This window comes from Gopherus flavomarginatus, chromosome 7, assembly GCF_025201925.1.
Source record: "Gopherus flavomarginatus isolate rGopFla2 chromosome 7, rGopFla2.mat.asm, whole genome shotgun sequence".
Taxonomy (NCBI): Eukaryota; Metazoa; Chordata; order Testudines; family Testudinidae; genus Gopherus; species Gopherus flavomarginatus.
The window spans coordinates 60,997,121-61,019,436 of record NC_066623.1 but is presented as its reverse complement, the minus strand read 5'-3'; the positions used below and the strand labels follow the sequence as shown (position 1 = coordinate 61,019,436).

The 22,316-nt window shown below is 50.4% G+C and overlaps 2 protein-coding genes and 1 long non-coding RNA gene across 4 annotated transcripts in view; 2 read left to right on the top strand and 1 right to left on the bottom strand.

Moving 5' to 3' along the window:
• The window catches only part of LOC127055794 (2-5A-dependent ribonuclease-like), an 821,333-nt gene that overhangs the window by 125,759 nt on the left and 673,258 nt on the right, over positions 1–22,316 (top strand). The gene's annotated exons all lie outside the window — the stretch shown is intronic.
• On the bottom strand, positions 9,244–12,682 carry LOC127055913 (uncharacterized). Its single transcript, XR_007775651.1, has 4 exons — positions 12,350–12,682; positions 11,757–11,854; positions 9,410–9,475; positions 9,244–9,317 (listed from the first exon to the last, which is right to left on the bottom strand). It is a non-coding gene; the product is annotated as an uncharacterized LOC127055913 (long non-coding RNA).
• On the top strand, positions 12,789–22,190 carry GLUL (glutamate-ammonia ligase). The gene is made up of 7 exons (XM_050963325.1): positions 12,789–12,898; positions 15,296–15,486; positions 16,902–17,063; positions 18,052–18,198; positions 18,717–18,844; positions 19,091–19,290; positions 20,575–22,190. Exons 2-7 carry the CDS (start codon positions 15,321–15,323, stop codon positions 20,891–20,893), a joined length of 1,122 nt encoding a protein of 373 aa, XP_050819282.1. The 5' UTR covers positions 12,789–12,898; positions 15,296–15,320; the 3' UTR covers positions 20,894–22,190.

Here is a 22,316-nt window from a genome sequence, read left to right as displayed (position 1 = left end):
AAGGGAGGCAGGGTGATTCGTATCACTCTGCAGTTGGGAGGCTCAGGAAGGGATTGGCAGGTCCCTTCAGCCAGAGCCAGATCAAACAATGCTTCGGAACTGCAGCTACTGGCCCCCTGTCCCAGGTGTGGTGGGACCACCAGTGCTGGCATGAGGCGTGGTGCTAACAGTCTGGTGCCATGTGGAGTGGGGAATGCCAGCAGTTTAGGGTGAATTATCTCCAGGGTGATAAGAATCAGAATCCCCCATGGGAATCAAGATGTTCTTCTTCAATCATGGTCCTGGCTGAGGTACATCACAAGTTCCCCCCTCATTATTCCTCTGTCTCCCCAAACACTACACGTCATCTGGCCACATTACCTGCCCTTCCAATCTGATCTATCACGGGATTCTAGGGCAGGTATGGAGCAGCAAAACACTGCTAATTCTAATTAATTAGCAGAGAAGACAGAGGTGCTACACATTGTGCCCCATGAAATGCTGGAGACAGAGCTATACATTACAGTTTGGAAACACAGTGAAAAATATTTCTGATTACAGATCCACCCAGGAGCTCTCGACTAATCTCAGTCCCATGAGGGGCTAGGTAACCTCTGCGTGACACTGCATTTTTGCCATGACTGTCACATGCATGACTCTCAGATCACGACTCAGTTAGGAAGAAATCCATCATCCTTTCTGTTGGTAAGTGACCAAATTGAGGGCCAGATCCCCAGCAATCAGTGTACACCTGCTGACTTCAGCTGAGGTACCAATCTGGCTCTAAATTGCCAATTTACAACAGAAGAGGATCTGCATCTGGAAGTCAGTGGCAAGCAATAACCATGGAAACATATTAAGCCATTTCTCTAGTCACTTTTCAGAGCAGAATGGCACCTTACCCCTGTTCTTTCGTTCTTCAGCTTGTAGGCATTTTTGCAACATGTGTATGTACTGTACTGGTGTGATTATTGTAACTCCTACAATAGCATGAGTGTGACTCCTCCCATAGGAGAGCTGGAAATTGCATTCGGAACCTCTGTGGGTAAAGTCACACCATCCCAGTGCATACTGGTACTCTCTGTTATTTAGGCCAATGTCTAATCATGACCCACCCAACTGCTCTGTGAGGTGATGTAACATCTTCTGAAAATCCGTCCAATTACCCTCAGGATGGATTCACTGACTTTCACCTTCTCAGATTTCACAAGGATCTCCCCAGTATGGCCCAGTTTCCTTCTGTTCAGCAGTGAGGTGCATGGAGTCTCCTTGACACCTTCTTACAACAATGAATCATGGGGCTTTCTTGGGCTCCTTTCCCTTGAGGGGCTGTCCCCCAAATTCTGGGGTCTTCTTGGTCTTTCCTATTCCTGCTCTTTCAAGAAAAAGTATCTCCCATTATGAAACAGAAAACAGGACCTGCAGCAAAGTCTCTTCCAGGTGAGAATAGAACTCCAACTTAGGTTTTCCACCTGCCTTACTTCCAGTGAATTATCTACCGGAGGGAGTCTGCTCCCTGTAGGACACTTGTATGCACACTTCACTAGCTGACAATTTCCTCCACCCAGGATGGCCGCAGAGAAATCAGGGACCTCAGTTTGGTCACCTGTGGAAGGGATTATGTTTATGCTGTTGCTCCATGAAGGGCAGAAAAGTCCCATTTCAGTGAAGGCAAAGAGAGCAAGGAAAGGACTTATTTCAAATGAGGAATTGAGAAGCTCAGAGTGATGAGACTGTTTATACAAACAATAAGCAGATAAGGATGGGGTTGCAACACCAAGTTCTTCAGACAGGCCTCTTTACACCTTTTAATTAGCATTAATTATTCTAATCCTAGACCAACATGACCTGCTCACCTTCTTTAATAACATTTCTCCCCATATCTTCATTAACAAGGACAAAGTCTGAATGGCACAGTGGAGAATTCGTGCCCTACCATGTCATTGTAGGTGACCCCAGTGCTTATGTTGCCTAAGTCATAAAGAGAACAAGTGTGGTGTTCTCAGCCTGCTCCAACATAAACTGGCACAACTCACAGCTGCTGCTCAGTCCAAGGATAACCTGCCAAGGGTTAAAGGTGCATTGGCAAAACTAGCTGCATGTGCACAGTGTACCTATTGGGTTCCGGGAAGTAGGCGGACGGAAGCCCACCCCTGCTAAAGGATCCCTCCCCCCAGCCTAAGGGGAGGATCTACAGGACCCCAAAAACCCGACTGAGTTCCGCGGACAACTAATAAAAGAACAGGGACAGGAGTGCGGTCAAAGGGTCATAAAAAGGGAACCTGACGGGGACACCGAGCAGAGAACCCCGGACAGCGCCCACTGCTCCTCGAAGGCGTCAAGGGAGCCAGTGGACGCCGCCGAGAAGAACTCCGCCCGGATACATGAACGGACCAAGGATCAGAAACAATATGCACAGTGTAGTGGGGCAATTACCCCGCTCCTAGGGGAAAAGGTAGGCTGATTGAAGAGGCAGCCACAGCTGTGACCACATCCAGTTAGGCCACAGCTGGCCCTGATATAAGGGCTAAGGGAGGATTTTGGTTGGTCTCACTCCAGCTTTTGTGTGAGAAGGACCTAGTGAGACAGGGTACCTGAAGCAGCGCAGCGCAGCGCAGCTCTGGTGAATCCCCAAGCTGAGATCTTGTTGTAGGCAAAAGGAGATACAGGGGCTGCAGGGAGACACCAGGGCCAAGAAAGGGAGCAGGTCCAAATCCCCTTGCCAGTGATGAGTGGCTATTACAGACTACAGTTTGCCTCAGAGAATGGGGGCTAGATGATGACTGGCAGTTGCCACTGAGGCAAGGTGGGCATAGAGAGTTGGGGGTTCCCCTGGGAGGGGAGACCCAGAGTGTGGGCACTGCGGTGGGGCAGAATCCCAGGGTAAGGAGCACTGGGGTCCAGGTGGGACATGGGGCCTGTGGCAGGCAAGACACTAGCCAGCAGGAGGCACTTAGTGCTGGAATTGAGCTAATTCCTGGATGACCAGCAGGAGGTGCTGTGGCAGTGAGTCAGATCTGCTACACACAGAACCTGGCTGAGCTATGCCTGGCTCCCTCTAAGACTATTGGCCTCGCATGCAGGGCCAGCTTTAGGCCGATTCGCCCGATTCCTGGGAATCGGGCCCTGCGCCTAAGAGGGCCCCGCGCTTTAGGCACCTTTTAAATTTTTTTACTTACCCTGGCTGCGGTCTGCTCCGGGGTCTTCCATGGCCCCGCTCCTCTGACCAAAGCGCCGGCGGGAGCGTGGCTGCTCCACAGCCCCGCTCTCTCAGCTGGAGCTCTGACCAGAGCGCCACAAGCCCCACGGCCCCGCTCCCCTGGCTGGAGCTCTGACCAGAGCGCGACAAGCCCCGCGGCCCCGGCTGGAGCTCTGGCCGGAGCGCGGTAAGTCCCGTGGCCCCGGCTTGAGCTCCAGCCGGAGCGCCGCAAGCCCCGTGCCCCCGGCTGGAGCTCCAGGCCCTTTAAATAGCCCCCAGAGCCCTGGGGTAGCAGGGGGCTCTGGGGGCTATTTAAAGGGCCAGGGCTCCAGCTGCCTCTGCCACCTCGGTCCTTTAAATAGCCGCCAGAGCCCCGTTGCCCCCATGCATTCCCCAGGGCTCCCACGGCTATTTAAAAGGTCCGGGGCAGGGTAGAAGCAGGGGAGTCCCGGGCCCTTTAAATAGCCCCCAGATCCCTGGGATAGCAGGGGCCTTGGGGGCTTTTTAAAGGGCCGGGGCTCCAGCTGCCTCTGCTGCACCCCCTGCCCTGCCCGCATCAGCCCCGCCCCCCGCTGCCTGCAGCCAGCTCTGCACCCCCTGCCCACAGCCAGCCCCTACCAAACCCCCTGTCCTGTCTCCAGCCAACCCCTGCCACACATCCCTGCCCGCACCAGCCCTGCACTGCCCGCCCTGTCTCCAGCCCTGCCAACCCCTGCTGCACCCCCCTGTGGCCCTGCCTGAAGCCAGCCCGCCCCACACTCCCCTGTCTCCAGCCAGCGCCGCACCCCTTGCCCTGCCTGCAGCCAGACCCTACCTCCAGTCAGCCCCTGCCCTGCCTCAAACCAGCCCCAGGTCCACTGCTGCCCTGCAGTTCCCAGGCCAGTAACCTGCACACCTGCTTCAATGAGAGGGGCAGGAAGCAGCGGGAACCCACACATGCCCCCCAGGGAGTGGCAGGGACCCACACATGTGAAACAGCCGTCATTAATAACCAATCACAGCATATATGATGCAATGTACATAATATACAATTTTATTATTTATATAGTTATGGAAAGTAAATAATACATGGAAGAAATGGAAGGCTTTTTTTTACACTTTTTTCTTTTTAAGTCATCCCTGCCAGGGCCCCGCCGAAAGTGTTCGAATTGGGCGCTGCACTTCCTAAAGCCGGCCCTGCTCACATGTTGTGGAGCTGTACAACTTACCCATGTCCTTGTTACAGGAAGAGATGCAGAGATTATTTCTCATTGGAATCCATTCCCTACAATCAGCACCTATTCCAGGATCCCTGACTGAAACCTGACAGTGACTTAGTATAGATCCAAAACACAGCCCACCACTTCTGCATGCAGCTGGTTCCAGACAGCAGTGATGGGCTTCTGCTTGCTGGGGACCTCTAGGGATAGTGGGAGCTACACACTAGAGTAGGAGTTTACATGGAGGGAATGGTGCTGTATTTTCACTTTCCACATCCACAATCCCACGTCTCCTTTTCTTTCCCCTCCCCTGCAACACTCCTTACCTCTCCAGCCCACCTGCCTCTGGACCAGTGAGAGAGTCTCTCATTGTTGGCTGTGAGTGTGCACTAGTGCTGTGGGTTACATTGCACCACCATCCACCACTCTTATCCAGAGTTTGGGGCTGGGACTCTAGCTCACTGCTGATGCTTTGCCTCTTTAAAAGGTCTGTATTCAGGCCAGCAGGAGCCTTAGAAAGCTGGGTCTTCCAGAGGCAGGAGCGCTTCAGGGTTAAAGGAGGCTTATGTTGTAATTCCCTTTTTTTTTGCAAAGTGTAGTGAAGGGAGTTTCAGACTCTGAGGCCTGGGAAGAGGTGCCAACCTGGAAGAAAAGACTTTGTGCTGAGGCTTTGCTGGCCTACAGAACTGGGACAAGATAGGGTAGCTGTGATTCCTGCTGTTTTCCCCATTGAACTGTGGGGCACCTAACTGAGTGGGTAAAAGACCAATAGCACAGGCTGATGTACCAGCAAAGGGAGTTGCAACTGGGCTGCCAAGATGAAGAGTTAAGGGTGAGGGGATGTGCAGGAAACATAAGTGATGTTTGGGTTTTTTTTGTTTTTTTTTCCCGATTTTTGTTTTTTTTCCCTTGGCCCCATCTGGCCCCACATTTCCCCTCTCTGCTTTCAGAGATCACTAGTTCCCCACTATCCTAAATGTATCATTGACACACACACACACACAGGGATCAGCTAAGCCCATTTTACTGGGGTTGTCAGGGCCAGCATTAAACTCGCTGGGGGCCCAGGGCTGAAGCCAAAGCATGGCAGGGCTCAGGGTCTGCCTCTACCTGGGGCAGTGGAGCAGCAGTGCTTGGGCTCTGGCTGCAGCTCCAGCCCGGACTGAGTCATCTAGGATATCTTGTCGGAACGGGATGGTAGTGCAATGAAGTTTGAGAACTGCTGATTAAGATTTTCAGTGCCAGATGGGGGTTTAAAAAAACCCAACCCCTCAAAAACCTGCATTGCAGTGCAACCCAGAGATAACTGCTAGCCTTCGCTGCTTTTGAAAACCACTTCAAAACCAGCAATCATCTACCCTTGACCTGGCAGCTTCTTCAAAGCAAGCCCCGCACCTCTCTTTCAATATTTATTCGTTATAAAGTAAATTGGGTGCATAGGAATCAAAAACCTGCTTCTGGGAATGTCATCAGCCTGATACAGAAATCAAAGGGATAAAAATCTGCTGCAAGATATGCAAGGTCAGTGCCTGCTGCACCTGTTTAAGTCACTGAGAGCAACCAGTGACCTTCCACCTCCCTGGATTAGTTTATCAAATGCACAGGGCAGCCACCCCTGTGACTGCAGAGTCCCTGATGGCATGGAATTTACATCTCATGACTAGCTGAATAAGCTAAAGGCTGGTCAAAAGAAAAATGGGTGCTGCTTCCTCTTGTTATTGTATTAGTTTAATTTTCCAAAATCCATCTGCTACCATTATATTGGGTTTGATTTTGCAGGTCCCATGTCCCTGTGGCCTTAACTCTGCCCTTCTATGGATGCCTGCTTTCCATCACCCCATTTAACCCCTCTTCTGCATGCATTGCTGTACTAAACTACACCACCAAACATCCACTGTGATGATGGGATAATGTGGTAAAGGGGTGTGTGCAGAAGAGTGAAAGGGGGTGCAGAGTTAAGGTTGCAGTCAGTATATGGTCTAAGATGCATGGTAGTTGTGGAACTGGTAAGGCATGTGTGCCTTTAGGTAGTATGCTTATGTGGGTTTGTTATATCTATAGAAGCCCTAAATGCTTCCTGGCTAAATTTTTTGTGTGTTAAGAATTGCATCTGCAGTTACTTTGGTGAGGATTGCAAATCATAAGAACTATCAATCCTCATGCTTCAGGATGTAACCTAATGTCATCAGCTGGGTCAGGAAGAAAGTTCTCACTTCTCTCCACCCTGGTATTGGACAGGCAGGTGCATTATGGATGTGTTCTGCCTTCTTCTGAAGTATCTGGGAACTGGTCACTGGCTGAAAGATGACACAGAGCTAGGTGGGTCATTTTTTTCACCCTAGTGTGGTATCTCCATTAAAAAATATATTTTTATTAAAAGTGAGGATTGGGGCCCTGTTGTGCCAGGTGCTGTACAAACAGAATAAATGGACACGCCCTGCCCTACAGAGTTTACAGTCTAAATAGTCCTGGAGCCTGAAGTTCTCTACTTAACCAGTGAATAGTTGCAGCATGAGCAGTAGCTGTGTAAGCTGCCCTGCCAATGAGCCTTAACTATGGCCACTAGTAAAGAAAAGAATTTTCTTTTCATGTTGTTTTGGTCCTTGGCTTCTCTGCTGGGACTAGCAAGTAGGCTGCTGAGTAGTGCCGAAGGAAGGGATGACTTCTGAGATGGCCATTTGTGTATTTAAAAAACTGGAGGGAGTCCACCATTTCATAGGGCACCAAACCAGCATTAGATGGTAACAAAAACCCCGGTACTTCATGCAGAGACTTAATCCTGCCCAGGGTCCTGCTATAGTCAATAGGACTTGGCCCAGGTGCTGATGGATTCAGCTTTAGGACCTGGGCCTACCTTTGTACACTTGCCACTCTGGGCTAGATTTGAATTCTCACGATTTCATTGTGAATCTTGTGATTTTTGGGGGCGGAGTTCATAAAGCCCCCAACTTCTGGAGTCATATTACCTACGAAACTCAGTTTTCATTACAAAACAGTAAGTTTCTAATTTGATTGCAGAGAAAAGCTTGGAAACGTGAATGGTGAAGTCTCCAACACTGGAAGACTCACACAAGGAACCCAACATTTATTATGTTTAAACTCTTGTGATTTTTAGGCCAATCCCATGATGTTTTGGGGCCTGACTTGTAATTTTTTTGAACACTTGGGATTGTCAGTACTGGAATTGCTGTCCTAGAGACTAAAGGCTCCATGTACCAGCCATTGCCAGTCCTTTCCAATCTTATCCCCACACTGGCAGTGCCTCTGTTCCTAAAATATTTTAAGATGCCCAAAGTAACAGCTTGGGTGTGGGTGAGGGGATGGAGCAGGGGTGGGCAAACTCTTTGGCCCAAGGGCCATATCTAGGTATGGAAACTGTATGGGGGGGCCATGAATGCTCACAAAACTGGGAGTTGGGGTAGAGGGGTGAGGGCTCTGGCTGGGGGTGCACACTCTGGGGTGGGGTTGGGGTGCAGGAGGGTGCTCTGGACTGGGACCAAGGGGTTCGGAGGGAAGGAGAGGGATCAGGGCTGGGGGAGGGGGTTGGGGCATGGGAGGAGATTGGGGGTCAGGATCTGGGCAGCAGCTCCCAGAAACAGTGGCATGTCCACCCTCCAGCTCCTATGTGGAGGAGAGGCCAGGTGGCTCTGTACACTGCCTTCTCTGCAGGCGATGCCCCTGCAGCTCCCATGGGGGGGCTGCAGGGGCAGCACTTGGGGTGGGGGCAGTGTGCTGAGCCCCCGGATACCCCTCTGTATAAGAGCCGGAGGGGGGACGAACTACTGCTTCCAGAAGCTGTGCAGAGCGGGGCAAGACCCTGACCCTGCTCCCTGTCTGGAGTGCCAGAACAGGGCAAGCCCCAGACCCTGCTTCCCGGCGGGAGCTCGAGGGCTGTATTAAAATATCTGGAGGGCCGGCTGTGGCCCCCAGGCCGTCAGGGCAGGCTTTAGGTCAATTCCCCAGAATCGGGCCCTGCACTGAAGAGGGCACTGCGCCTGTGCTTAAGGGGGCCCCGCTCTGGGGTTCTTCAGCACGTTGGCGGCAGAGGGTCGGCTCTGGGGCTCTTCAGCATTTTGGCAGCAGGGGGTCCTTCGGTGCCGCAGAAGACCCAGAGTGGAGCCCATGCTGCTGAAGTCCTGGACCGCCACTGAGTATTCCAATCAGACAGGTCATAAAGCCAGCCCTACGAGCCATAGTTTGCCCACTTTTGGGATGGAGGCAGGAGATAAAGACAAACATTCCCCCAAAGATTAAAATGGGTAGGAAGAAAGAATAAAAATGTGCATGTTATTCCCACCTCCTAAATGCTACATTCTGTCAAAGGCTTTACATAAACATAACAGGGGGAGCTATGCTGATCTATACCCCTTCAGAGTGGGACGTGTTGGTTGTCCTTGTCTTCTCAGTTCTTGGACAGGGTTTCTCTCCAAAATTAAACACTGACTAGAATGAGGGTCAGTGGGGCACACACAAGGGAATGAGTGATCTGTGCACCCACAGAAATAAACTGCAACTGGAGGAAGGGAACACAAGCATGTAAACAAGTGAAATGGAGCTGGCTAAGGACATGTAATTCCCCCTGAGGTCTCACTAGAGGCACTGTCCTTACACCTGACAAGCCAGGCCTTTCCCTCTATTCCTTGTAAACAATTCCTGAATAAGAGAAGAGTGCCTGGGAGAGGGAATGAATAGTGAGCAGAGTGTACAGAACACAGCATAGCACAGGGCTATTTTCACTGAATGTGTCTGTTCCAGTGTGAAACAACAGGCATTGAATAACAGTGAGAGTCTTGGAAACGGGGATTGGGGAGAATCTCTTCTGGAATTTTCCCAGGGGGAAGAAATCAACTAACAAATACCATGTGATGCTTGAAGAGGTTTTTAATACCCTGGAATCTTCCGATCACTCTAATCAAACACCAAGGCTCTTGAACTGAAATCTAGAAAACAATGAGGTTTAAAATAGATTAAAGTGGGGGGGGGGGAGGGGAGGGTTGTTTGCATCAATAAACTGAGCTCATTTGCAACTTACTTGTCTATTTCAGAGATGCTTTAGCCATCTGAGCTAGAATTTTCCTGATGCACCTTCACTGCAGACCTGAGAAAAACAGCCTTGAATATAACCTGGGTCCAATGCACCTTTTATTACAAACACCCCCCATTTGCTGGGTTGATCTTTCTCCTGCAGTCTCCCAAATCCAGATCTGCAGCAGGAATGCTGGCTCAGGCAGGGACTGACCTGATCTCTTCCCAACAGCTGATACTTCATCTATTTTTTCAAATGACCGAATCTGACCTGGCCTCTATTCTAGTGTAACGTTGCCAGTTTATCTGTCCATGGTTTGAGTCAGAAGTAAAACAGGTCACTGAATCAGCTTCTGAAAAGTGGATGTGAGGAGCAACAATGCATGCTCAGGATGAGGAGTGAAATGGAGCTGTTAGAAAGGAGTAGGAAACAAACATCACAGGAGAACTGAGGCAATGCAGTCATAGCCTCACTATCTCTCTCATGTCTGGCAGCAGGTATTAGTACCTGCTTAACCCATAATAGCAGGGTGGGGATCTTTCTGTAATGACCACGCTGCATAAGAGCTTTGATTGGCTACTGCTGGCAGCTGGCTATTGTAGAGTTAGAGCTAAGCAGCACAGGCTTGTGAAAAGCCTGGGTTCAAATCCTGTTATCAAGCTAACTGGTTAGAGGCATGCTGGATTTAATGCATCTCTTTGGCTTTTGTATCTACATTTAAACCTGGGCTTCCTAGGCTGCAGGAAATTGCATGTTGGGGGACAGGAGGGGAGGTCAGGGACTATGTCCCTTGACTTTTTCTCTTCCTCCAAAATGCTGAAGAAATGTGTAGCTATTTCTCATTCACATGATGGGGAGGTTATATAGACATCAGACTTGGGACTAACCCTGGGGAAGTAACATGCTCTTATTGCCCTCTGTGTGAGCTGACGTGCAAAATAATTGGCTGTCTGTATAAATGCTGCCATCCCTTTTCCAAGGAGGAATTCAGGCTCTTAAGGGGGACACACTACCCGTGAATTGACACAGCTCCATAGACTTTAGTGACACTATCCCACTTTGTACCCACTGAATCTGGTTTCTTCTGACTACAGCTAGCGCTAGGGATGTGCAGTGCCATCCTACGTGCCACCGCCTTGCTGACAGTGCCCCCCGGATGCCCAAAGAGCTGGGAGTAGTGGCAATCAGATTTCCTCTTTTAAACAGGTAGAAGCTGAGAGAAGTGCGAGCAGTGTTTGTGCTGGAGAGCTCATTTTGGGGTGGGGAAAGGGAGAAGGTGGAGGTGAGAATCTTGATGAAGTTTGGGTCTCTGAGCCTTTGTACTTGCAAGGTTTGGATTTCTAAGGGGCTAAGAAATTTGTTCACCTATCCCCCCACATTCTGAGATTATGCTAAGGCAGGGGTGGGCAAACTACAGCCTGGGGGCCACATTCAGCCCTTCAGACATTTTAATCTGGCCCTCAAGCTCCACCTGGGGAGCGGGGTCTGGGGCTTGCCCCCCTCCACCTGCCATGGCTCTGCACGGCTCCCGGAAGCAGAGGCATGCCCCTGCTCTGGCTCCTATGCATCGGAGCAGTCAGGGGGCTCTGCAAGTTGCCCCTGCCTCAAGTGTTGTCCCCAAAGCTCCCATTGGCTGGGAACTGCGGCCAATGGGAGCTGCAGGGGCAGCACCTGTGGACGGGGCAGCACGCAGAGCCACTGGATGCACCTCCACGTAGGAGCCAGAGGGGGGACGTGCCGCTGCTTACAGGAGCTGCTTGAGGTAAGCGCCACCCAGAGCCTGCACCCCTGACCACTTCATGTGCCCCAACCTCCAGCCCTGATCCCCCTCCCACCTCCTGAACCCCTCAGTCCCAGCACAGAGCACCCTCCTGCACCCCAAACCCCTCATCCCCAGCCCCACACCAGAGTCTGCGCCCCCAACGGAAGCCCCCACCCTTCCTCCACACCCCAACCTGCTGCCCCAGCCTGGAGCCCCCTGCTGCACCCTGAACTCATTTCTGGCTGCATCCTAGAGCCTGCACCCCAGATGAAGCCCTCACTCCCTCCCGCACTCCAACCCCCAACGACATGAGCATTCATGGCCCATACAATTTCCATACCCAGATGTGGCCAAAAAGTTTGCCCACCCCGTTCTAAGGCAATTTGGGGAGCAGCCCTAGTGCCTCTTGTGACAGGGAAGGGAGGCAAACTGAAAGCAAGTAGTGCGCTGGTGTGATAGCTGCAGTGGCCTCTGAATCCTGACTCTCTTATGAATGTGCTGGAAAGTGAGGAGGGCAGAGCAGAAGTGGGAGAAGAGACCATTCACAGAATGGAAAAATACCAGCCAGCCCTTCTAGCAGGCCATACTGACCGCTGTGCACTTCCCTGCCATCCTGAGTCCTAGGATGTCAGCCCTGAATTCCTGGTCACTGCTGACTCCATCCCCCCTCCTCTCTGCGGAGCCAGGATCTGAAATTAAAATTAATGTGCTCAAAGTTCCGTTGTTTTTGTAGAGCCAGAGGGGAAAGCTGGGTACGGGGCTAGCGCCCCCCGCCCCTGCCCAGTAAACCTTTGGGTGTCCTAGTTAGAGGCTTTCCCCTCTCTGCCCTGTTTAGCAAGCGGGCTTGTTTTTATGCATGCAGTTATATAAAGAAAAGGCAGCTGTTAACGTAAACACTTTGGAGAGCAGGGAGAGTTGATCCTGTCCCCACTTTCCAAGAACCGTTAGAGGGGGAAAAATACCCCCCTCCCTCTGCTTTCTAAACCCGGCTTGGCCTGTCCCTCCCCAGAAGCACCTAGTGACTGGGGAGAGCTCTTGCTTGCCAGAAAAGAGCGGCACGGGGAGTGTAAGCAGATAACCGGAGATTTGCCATGCTGGGAATTCCGGGGGGGGGGGGGGGGTTAACTTCACTCTAAACAGCGTTTTACTGTTATCGGAATAACACTGCAAACCCAGAGCCGCACCTTCCTCGGGCGGCAGAGTCCCAGGGCCGCTGTCTCTGGGGTGCCTCCCTTGTTTTGAAACGGGGCACAGCGGGAACCGGCCCACACCGCTCTCGGGCTCGGCTCGCAGGGCTCCGGCAGAGGGGGCCAGGGTACGCACAAAGGAGCCAGTGTGCGGCTGCCGGAGCAGGCAATTCATTCTCCCCCTGCTGCTGCGCTGAGCTTGTTTTCCTCTCCCTGCTGGAGAAGGCGGGGTCCCCCGGCCCAGCAGGAGCTCGCTCTTGTTTTCTTCTCTCCCTGCTCCCCCCAGCCCAGCTCTCCTGGCTCCCTCCCGCCCCCTTCGCCCTGTCTTCGCTGGCCCAATGGCTGGGATCCACGGGCCGCCCATCAGCTGATCGTGGCGTGCTCACGTCTTGAGGAAGCCAATCGGACAGCCCGGGGGCCGGCACGGGCAGCTGATAAATGGGCGAGCTGGGAACTGGCTTCACCAGAGCTGAGCATGGGAGCATCTGGGGGAAAGTGAGCCCTCGTCCATCAGCCTGCCTCTCCTCTGCCTGCTCAGTAGCCAAGGTAACTGCTTCTGTTGCCACTGCGCGGGGTTGATGGCAAATCTCTGCCCGTTCTCTCCCAGGCATTGGGAGGCTTTGCGCGGGGACGTGCACTGGGAATGTGCCCCCCCGCGTATGGGATTGGGGGGTGCTTCAGGCTGCTTTGATGCTGTTCACAGGCAGTGGGGTGGGCTAGGAGGACTCTTTGCTTAATGTGGCGTTGTTGGGTTTTGCTGCTTTTTCCCTTAGAGGATGGTCCTGCTCCCCTGAAACCAATGCACCCTGCGTCTGGCAGGCTGTGTGTACAGCGGCAAAGAAATCCCGCAGGACTGGGTCCCACACGGGGCTCGGCTCGGGTCTGCAAGGTTGTATTGAAAGGTGACTTTGCGGTTGGATCTTGTCTTTTCCTGAAATGTCTCTTCGTGTGTTTCCCTATTTCATTGTCTTGCTTCCAGTCAGTCTCCGATTCCTCGAGCAGGGAGATGCCTACCTTGCCGACAGAAGGACGGCTGGGTGTGTGGTACCTTTATTCCTGATGGTGTCTGGGGCGGTACATCGGCATAGCTCCCCTTGCTAGGCTGCTGTGTTTGTCTGCTTTATGTCCCCGAAGCAGTCACTCCGGGGGGGGGCAGCTCCGATTTAGCTCTGTAAAGGGGAGGGGAAACTAGGTCGCTCAAGATCTTCTGAGGGGCTTCTCTTTGCTCGGATCTTTCCGGGACAGAAGATTTCCTCACAGTTGCTCTGCACAGTTTCCTTTAAAAACCGGGAGTGCAGGCTCCTAAGGAAGGAGAACAGCGGAGGAGAGAGTTGCGTGAAGAGAGGAACAGCCATAGATCAAATTTCTAAGCTGACCATAAAGAGAAGCCGTGGGGGGCAGCAGTGGGTCCTTCAGCTGGAAGCTTTTACAGGACCAAGCCTGGACTGCCACCGTAGAGGCATGCAATCAAATGGGCAATAAATGTAGTGACAGCAAGGGGGCTGCAGAGAGGGAAGGGGACTCCAGGGAGGTTTGTATCTTGGGGGGTGGTGGTCTGCCTTCTGGCCAGTTGTAGGGAAGAGGCAGGCTGGTTCTGAGACCCCAGCTATTTCCAGACTGGAGTCACCGCAGTGCTGCTTTTATTGCCAAGAAATAAATAAAGGCAGGGAAGGGGCTGAACAAAATCTTGTCTCTGCCGGTCAGAGAGGTGGGTGCTTCTGAGAGTACCAGAGAGGGCTTGACTTGGTGGCCAGCTGGGAATGCTGGGATAGGGTTGGCAAGGGCCAGCAGGGCTCCATGACCCCCAGCACAGCTGCTGGTGTGACAGAGGCAAATCTGCATTCCTCATATGGGACAAGGCAGTACAGTGCCTTCAGCCAAAGCAGCTACTTCTCAGAGTCAGGGGCTTTTGCCCCAAGTATGCAGAGCCAGGGGCTGTAAAAGATCCCCAGTGACCTCCGCTTGCATCCTCTGAATCTACTACAGCTCTCCCTGTATGTGAGCAGGGCCCCTCTGCCTCCAGACGTTCCATGGCTGAGAGGCCTCTTGAGTCTCTGCTGGTCAAAGGTTACTTACTTTGCCTTGGGCTGTAGTTGGGGGTCCCTCTCACCTTACTTAGATAACAGTATTATATATCTTCAGATTGCATGGTCCGGAGATGGACCTGTCTCTGGAAAATGGTCCTTACTGGAATGGGGAAGGACCACAGAAGGCCCTGTCTAAGCCAAAGTGGGCAAAAATGCTGCTCCAGGGGTTTTGCAGCCCCAAGCAGCCAAAAAAAAAAAAAAAAGCCGTGATTGCGATCTGCGGCAATTCAGTGGGAGGTCCTTCGCTCCAAGCGGGAGTGAGGGACTTGCCACCAAATCCCTGAAAGTGCTGCCCCACTCCCGAGTTCCCGCCCCAAGCACCTGCTTGATAAGCTGGTGCCTGGAGCTGGCCCTGGCTCCAGGGCAATGTCCATTCTGAAATTGCATTTTGTGAGTGGAGAGTTCACAATGGAGTCAAGGAGCCCTTCTGAGGGGCTGCTGCTTTCTGATCTCTTAATGATCATAATAGCTGGAGAGGGAAAAGACCAAGTCCATCAGCTGACAGGGCAGGACCCAACTGCTCAGTAGATGAGATCTTGGATATCCTGAGACCACAGGAAATCTTTGAAACCAAATGATTGTTGTAGCTGGTCCTAAACCATGTTATTGAACTGCTGGATTGATACACTGTCTGTTTCCTATAGTGTAATTTACTGTATTCAGATTCACAACTGGTGTAATCAGCTGTGACACTGGGATATTCTAGCATAACTGTCTAGGGGACACGCAGTGCACACATCTCTCTTCTGTTGCTGAGCTGTGAAGATCTCCCACTTGGTCATTCTCTTGTATAAGGGTGTGAGAACCCATTCGAAACAGAAATATTCATGGCTGGCTTTTACCTCCCTCCTGGCAGGACCCCAGTAACTCACTGTGCCGCCATGGCCACCTCAGCGAGTTCCCACCTGAGCAAAGCTATAAAGCAGATGTACATGAAGCTTCCTCAGGGTGAAAAGGTGCAAGCTATGTACATCTGGATTGATGGGACTGGGGAGCACCTGCGCTGTAAAACCCGGACGCTGGACCAAGAGCCCAAGAGCATTGAAGGTAAGAGGGCAGGTGTATGATTGACACAAGGTGAATGCTGCGACTACAAGCAGTTGCACCCAGTGGGTTTGCAGCAATATAGGGCTTGGCTTGGGTTCAAGCATCTGACTACAGAGCTGCAAAACGCTGCTGTGCTGTTGGAAGACAAAGCTCCTTCTTTTTGAGTTGGGAGTGGGGGTGTCTCTCCCACATGGGGGAAATCTGGACCAGAGACAGACAGTGCATTCCACTTCTTGAGTTCTTTGTATTGAGTGCATGATGTGGGATAGCTCCCACCTCGCTTCTGGTGTGTGCTTGGAAAAGTGTACAGGCTGAGCAGGATGCACTTCATAATCTCCTGATGTGGAAGGAGATCTGGAAGACCACCCTTCTCCTTGTGGGGCAAAGCTGTAAGTAGAGCCAGGAATCGGTGACGTGTCCCATCTGCGCTAAAGGAGTGTCTGTCTGCAGGGTATTCCTAGTCTGCTGGCCCTTTACCTGTAAAGCTTTTCTGGCCCTGGGGAGATGGAAGGAAGAAAGCAATGGGAAGATAATATATCCAGTGTAATTAAGAGCTTTTGTGTCTCAGAACAAACAGCCCCAACTGACATAATAGCATTCGGATTTCTTCCCTTGTTGCCATGGCACTGGCTAGGACGGTTCTAAAACCGAAGTACTGTGCATGAGCAATCAGAATTATCTCCCCGCCTCACCGAGGAAGTGGCTGACACTGCGTGTTTGGCACCCATAGCACATGGAAGGGAATAACAATGGAGGTAGAGTTAATTTCTTCCCAGCTGCTTCAAATGTGCTCACACTGCAAAAGCAGTATTCAGTGGGGGCCTACGCCATGCTCAGCTGGAGGGGCACAGATAGTGTAAGGGGATGTTCTCTCCCCACAATCACTGGACTATCCAATTGATGATATTCCCCCTTCAGGCAGCTCTAGACCTTGTGCATTCTCCCTAGGTTCCCTTCACCAGGTCTATGCAGTTGCACCGATGTGGAGGAGTGTGTTTCAGGGTCGTCCAGCAGTCTGGAGACAACTGAGGACACCGGACTCCCTCTCATTTCTTTTGACTTATAGCATCTCCCTGATTCCCTTTGTTTCGGCTAGGGAAACCCATCTGGGTCTCCATCTTACCATAGCATGTTGGCTACAAGATAGGAAGTGTTCGTCAAGGACGTCTGCAGTGCAGTTAGCTGAATCGGACTTCGCTGATGTCCCAGCTTTTTGTTTTTCCACAGGGTAGCAAAAAGCAATTCCCTCACCCCATATTTCAGTGGCAGCAAAATCAGCAAAGTACAGTGTGTGCCAGTGTCCTTTAACAAGCAATCTTTTTTGCACAATTGTCATGCTGAATCAGCTGGTGAACTCATTTTGGTGGTTATGGAAAGCTGCTATCCTAAAGGGGTGAATTTTTCTCTTGCTCTAGATCTACCTGAGTGGAACTTTGACGGCTCTAGCACCTTGCAGTCTGAGGGTTCAAACAGTGACATGTACCTTCTCCCTGCTGCCATGTTCCGGGACCCTTTCCGCAAGGACCCTAACAAGCTGGTTCTTTGTGAGGTCTTCAAGTACAACCGCAAGCCAGCTGGTATGGTGCAGTGCCTTCTCCAAGAGTGGCTGCAGTAGTTCTGGGAGGGGTGAGAAAGCTTGCTCCCTCTTGGAGTAGAGGAGGGTTGGTGGAGGGGTAACTGTCAGAAAAGTAGTTAATGCAAGACTTTACCAAGCACCATTAATGCATTAACACTGTACAAGAAATACAAATATTCCTGCCCTGAAGAGCTTGGATATAAAGAAAACAAGATGCAGTAGGCAACACCAAGGGAGAAACTAGCTTCGATGTTTATCTGTTCTGGTCTAGCCTCTCTTGTCACTGGTAACACAGAGATGGAGGAGTATGACATGGGTCAGTCTTGGGAATATTGAAGGACTCGTAAAGAGGATTTCCAATGCTGGGAGGGATGTGGGAACTTGGGAAATGATTCTATGGAGAAGCACGGAAGGGAGCGGGGGAAAGAAGTGAATTGGATAGTATCACTGATTGGAGGGAATAATTTGAACCTGAGGGAACAAAAACATCTGACATGTGAGATGTAGGCCTGGTCATGAACGAGTAGCTTCTGTGCTCATGATTGCCAGCATATGGTTCAATAGACTAAGAACAGTATAAGGAAGTCCATAAGGTGGCACCGACAACCAATAGGAGCATCCACTATTTAAGGCCAGCGGCCCTACCCACCACTTTGATCTTACATTGGCTAATGATGGTGGTCACAGGGCAGTCTCTTTGGGTCTGAATTTCTGGGCTTCCCTAGAGGTCTGGGTGGGGAAATGAGTCCCCCAGACAGACTGTGTGGTAGTGGCTTTGTCCAGAATACATTGGCAAGTCATAGCTTCCATGGTGGGATAAGAATCTGAGCTGTTCCACCAGAGCAGCACACCGGACTCTCTTTTTTTTTTTTTACCAGTAGCTAGAAGCTATTCGTCCATGATCAGGCTACATTTCACATGTCAGAGGTTTTTGTTTGTGGCTAGAATGTTGGTGAGCTAATAAGCTTTGCGCTTTTCTTCCATTCTAGAGTCAAACCTACGGCACACCTGTAAACGGATTATGGATATGGTGTCCAACCAGATCCCCTGGTTTGGGATGGAGCAGGAATATACTCTTCTTGGGACAGACGGACATCCATTTGGTTGGCCTTCCAATGGCTTCCCTGGGCCCCAGGGTAAGCTTCCAGGAGTTAATATCTGAACTAGGAATCAAGTATTCATGAGATCTCTAACCCCAAATCTTAATATTATCAATCACTAATTAATGGGATTAATTGGAAATGTGTAAAATGAGATGAAAGATTGAAGGAGTTGCTAAAACTGGATCACCAAAAGCTATGCTGACAGTGACTAAAACTAAACAACGAAAGTAATCTAGTGGCTGTACAGTAATCTTATGACATATAGACCAGATTCATATCCAGTGTTCGTTCCATTAGTCTGCAATTCATTTAAATATGACCAGTTGGGCAGGCTTTTCAGAAGTAGGAGCCCAAGTCCCACTGACTCTGACTGGAGTCATGCTCTGGAGGTATTTTGTTCTACTACTACCCCCAAATGAAAGCAGTATAGAGACTTTCCTGCGACCTGTGCCTTCTGAACCCTTTCCTAACTGCACTCTGTTCTTCACTGCACTCAATCACAAGCTATTTGAAGACTATGTTCACCTTTCTTGTGCTCTGTGCTACTGCAGGTCCATATTACTGTGGCGTAGGAGCAGACAAAGCCTATGGCAGAGACATTGTGGAAGCGCATTATCGGGCATGTCTCTATGCTGGTGTTAAAATTGGAGGAACAAATGCAGAAGTGATGCCCGCACAGGTAACTACTTTGGCTCCACCTGCCATTGCAGTCAGCTGGCACCAGCCAATGATGCAATGCGGAAGCTCATGCTGCTAAACTCTGCTGCTGTAGTCAGTATGTACCCTGGGGCTTTGCAAATGTTGAGAGTGCAGGTGGGTGCAGACGGGGCGAACAGCATCTTGCAGCAATGGTTCTTCACCAAACTGAGCCAATGGTTTGTTTTTTGCCTTTTTTTTTTTTTTTCTTTTTCTCTGCTCTCTGTAGTGGGAATTCCAGGTGGGCCCATGCGAAGGGATTGAGATGGGGGATCACCTCTGGATTGCACGCTTCATCCTACATCGGGTGTGTGAAGACTTTGGGGTAATCGTGTCCTTCGATCCCAAGCCCATCTCTGGGAATTGGAATGGAGCTGGTTGCCACACCAACTTCAGCGCCAAGTCCATGAGGGAGGAAGGAGGCCTCAAGTAAGTTTTTCTCTACAGCTGGGCTAGTTGCACCAGTTTGGCAAGCTCAGCTGGAGAAAGTGGACTTTACCCACAGCAGCAAGACTTCTACAGAACTGAGACTGCACCTGAGACACTAGTTGGCTTGCCAAGGGAATAGTGACATGTCTTGCTCTATGCAAGAGATTTTTGGCTTGAATACCCCCAGAAATTCTAGTGGTGGTTTTTTTTTTGTTTGTTTGTTTTTTGGGTTTTTTTTTTTTTTTACTGGAACTGAACTCCCTTCCCACTGTAGCTGTTGCACCCAGAGGTTGTCTGCACGCAAGATTGAGGGAATTCCCCCAGTAGTGGTCTAACACTGGTACAGTTTCACCAACACTAGCAATGGTGGAAGTGCTAATAGACAAGGGGCAGCCGTTCTTACCACTGTCTAGCACTGGATTACCTATCTCTGTAAAAAGCCCTGTACTGACTCTGTAATAGGAGTTTATCTGGTGCTAGACCAAAGGAGGGAGAATTTCTGCCACACGGTAAACAAGGCCAGATATTGAAAGTAGATTCAGATTGGACTATTCTTAGACCATTGGCTTACAGATTCCACTGTACTTGAAAGTCTGGGACTTTGTTTTTCAGGGACTAGATTGTACTTTTCAAGTACAATGGAATTCTGTTAAGGATCCATTTGGGCATTTCTCTGCCCACTCCTTCCCCTGTAACTTCAGTGGGTGCATTCAGAATATCACTACACTTGCAGAACTTGTAAGCTTCTGAAATAATAAAATGTGTCGAAGCACAACCTGTGTCTTCCCAAGGATAAAGGAAGCTGTACGAGGCATATTCAGTGGCAATGCAACTCGGCAAATTATTGGTTCTAACTGGTACCCCCACAAGCTGTAATGTTCTCTAACTCCACTCAGTGAGAGTCTTACCTGCCTTTGGGATCCCCCTGAAAAATTCTGAGAGCCTCACTGGTCAGAATAGGCCAGGAGGGGAAAACACCCAGCCCCACATGCAGGTGAACTGGCTATAGGAAAGGAGGATTTGAACCATGTAACCAAGTGATACAGTGGAGTCAGTTTCCCAAAGTAACTCACTATCCATGAGAGGAAGGGGCCCATGGCTGGTACTAGCTGGAATGGGAGTGCTTGCAGATAAGGGACTGAAACATGGGATTTGTGTGCTTGGGTGGGGTGTGGGAGAAAGCCAAGTGGGTGAGTTCCTGCCAACATTACCCGTGGCCAAGTGAACAGCAGCACAGCCAGTGTACTTGCTAAAGTCTCACAACCTCCCGCCTTCTGTCTCCAGGCATATAGAAGAGGCCATTGAGAAGCTCAGCAAGCGGCACCAGTACCACATCCGTGCTTATGACCCAAAAGGGGGGCTGGACAACGCCAGGCGCCTAACGGGCTTCCACGAGACATCCAGCATCCACGAATTCTCTGCTGGCGTGGCCAACCGTGGGGCCAGTATCCGTATCCCCAGAAACGTGGGCCAAGAAAAGAAGGGCTACTTCGAGGACCGCCGGCCCTCTGCCAACTGTGACCCTTATGCTGTGACGGAGGCACTAATCCGTACGTGTCTTCTCAGCGAAACCGGGGATGAGCCCTTTGAGTACAAGAACTAAGTGGACTGCCCCCTGACAGACACCGCCTGCCCCCAAATGTGCCCTCAGAATTACATCTAGAAGGGACAAGTTACCACTTTGTGTCCCAGTAACTCTTGTTGTGTTGGGGGAGGGAGCATTTAGTTCTTGTCAATGTCTCTTTGTTGATGCTTGAGAGGAGGAGTGTGCGTTAGAGAAGAATTTTAACCACTGTTTTGTCTAATTCATCTGTATGTCTGACAGGACCCGGTGGCTTCCATGGACACGGGGCGATAGGCTGAAGGAAGGTGGATGGACAAGAGGCTGTAGTGGGTTTTGCCCAAGAGAGTCTAACTTCCATGATAACAACATACATAACTAAACTCTCCATAGACCAGTTGTCCTTGGATTTGAGTTATTCAGAGGAGAAAGGAGTAAAGCAGCTATGATAGATTCTGACACCTTTGCAAACTTACACATGGTGGGAAATTTCCCTTCTCTGGCTTTGATAAGACTCTTGGGCATCTTCTTGCATTCTACTGTCCCAGCTAAATGTGGGAGCTGGTAGCAAAATTCCTCCTTGCTCTGTTATTGGAAGCCACTCGATTTCCTGTGTATAACAGAGTGAAGTAGTGTTTGTTTTTTTATATTTAAATGTAAAAACAAAAAAAAACCCTATGATCTTCTTCTTCTTTTTTTTTTAAAGATTGTTCCAATAACTCAGCCAGCTAGAGCAGGCAGGGTTCCTGAAGGTACTGTTGGAGGTGGACCTCCAGCGTGGGCTAGAGCAGAGGGTAGAATTGGGGGTGGGGGGCTTTGCCATTCCTGGCAGGACATCAGTTCAGCACTTGGAAGGTAGCAGTAACGATTGTAACTTAAACTCGAGCTGATGCGGGTGTGTGGCATGGCTGAAACACAAGGAGGATGTTCTAAATTATGAGTTGGCTGGTCAACTTAACTGTGTTAGCAATGGGGTCATGGGTGTTTTATTTTCCAGTGGGATTAGCATGTCACTAAAGCAGGGCTTTTCATAAGAAGAAACAACTTTTAGATTTTAATAATGTTTTTAGGGTTTCTAAAGTTGTACAGTTTTACAGAGACCATTGGTGTTAACTGTTGATATGTCCTGGCACGCAAACTACATGCCACCTAGCCAGGACTATGCTGATGAGGGGGCTCTGTGCCACCTGCCCTCCTTTCCCAGGCTGCCCCTAAGTTCTCTCAGGGGAATGCCTAGTGGGTTCAAAAGTTCTGGGATTTTGGATGATGCCAATATATGCCATTGCATTTGGATTTACAAATAGTTTCTTTTTATAATAACAAAAAAACTTAATTCTGACTCTCTCTGGTTTTATTTGTCTGAAATGTCATGGTGTGGGCTCTTAGCTATCTGGAGGGATTTCAGCCTGGATTTCCTCTCTCTCCTGGGATAAGATGGGGAATCCTAGACACACATGTTCGTTCG

What these genes read in the sequence shown, in the direction of transcription:
- GLUL (XM_050963325.1), top strand. Translation starts at nt 15,321, where the DNA reads ATGGCCACCTCAGCGAGTTCCCACCTGAGCAAAGCTATAAAGCAGATG. An exon ending in AGAGCCCAAGAGCATTGAAG is followed by an intron (nt 15,487 to 16,901) that starts GTAAGAGGGCAG and finishes CTCTTGCTCTAG; the next exon opens with ATCTACCTGAGTGGAACTTT. An exon ending in TGGCTTCCCTGGGCCCCAGG is followed by an intron (nt 18,199 to 18,716) that starts GTAAGCTTCCAG and finishes GTGCTACTGCAG; the next exon opens with GTCCATATTACTGTGGCGTA.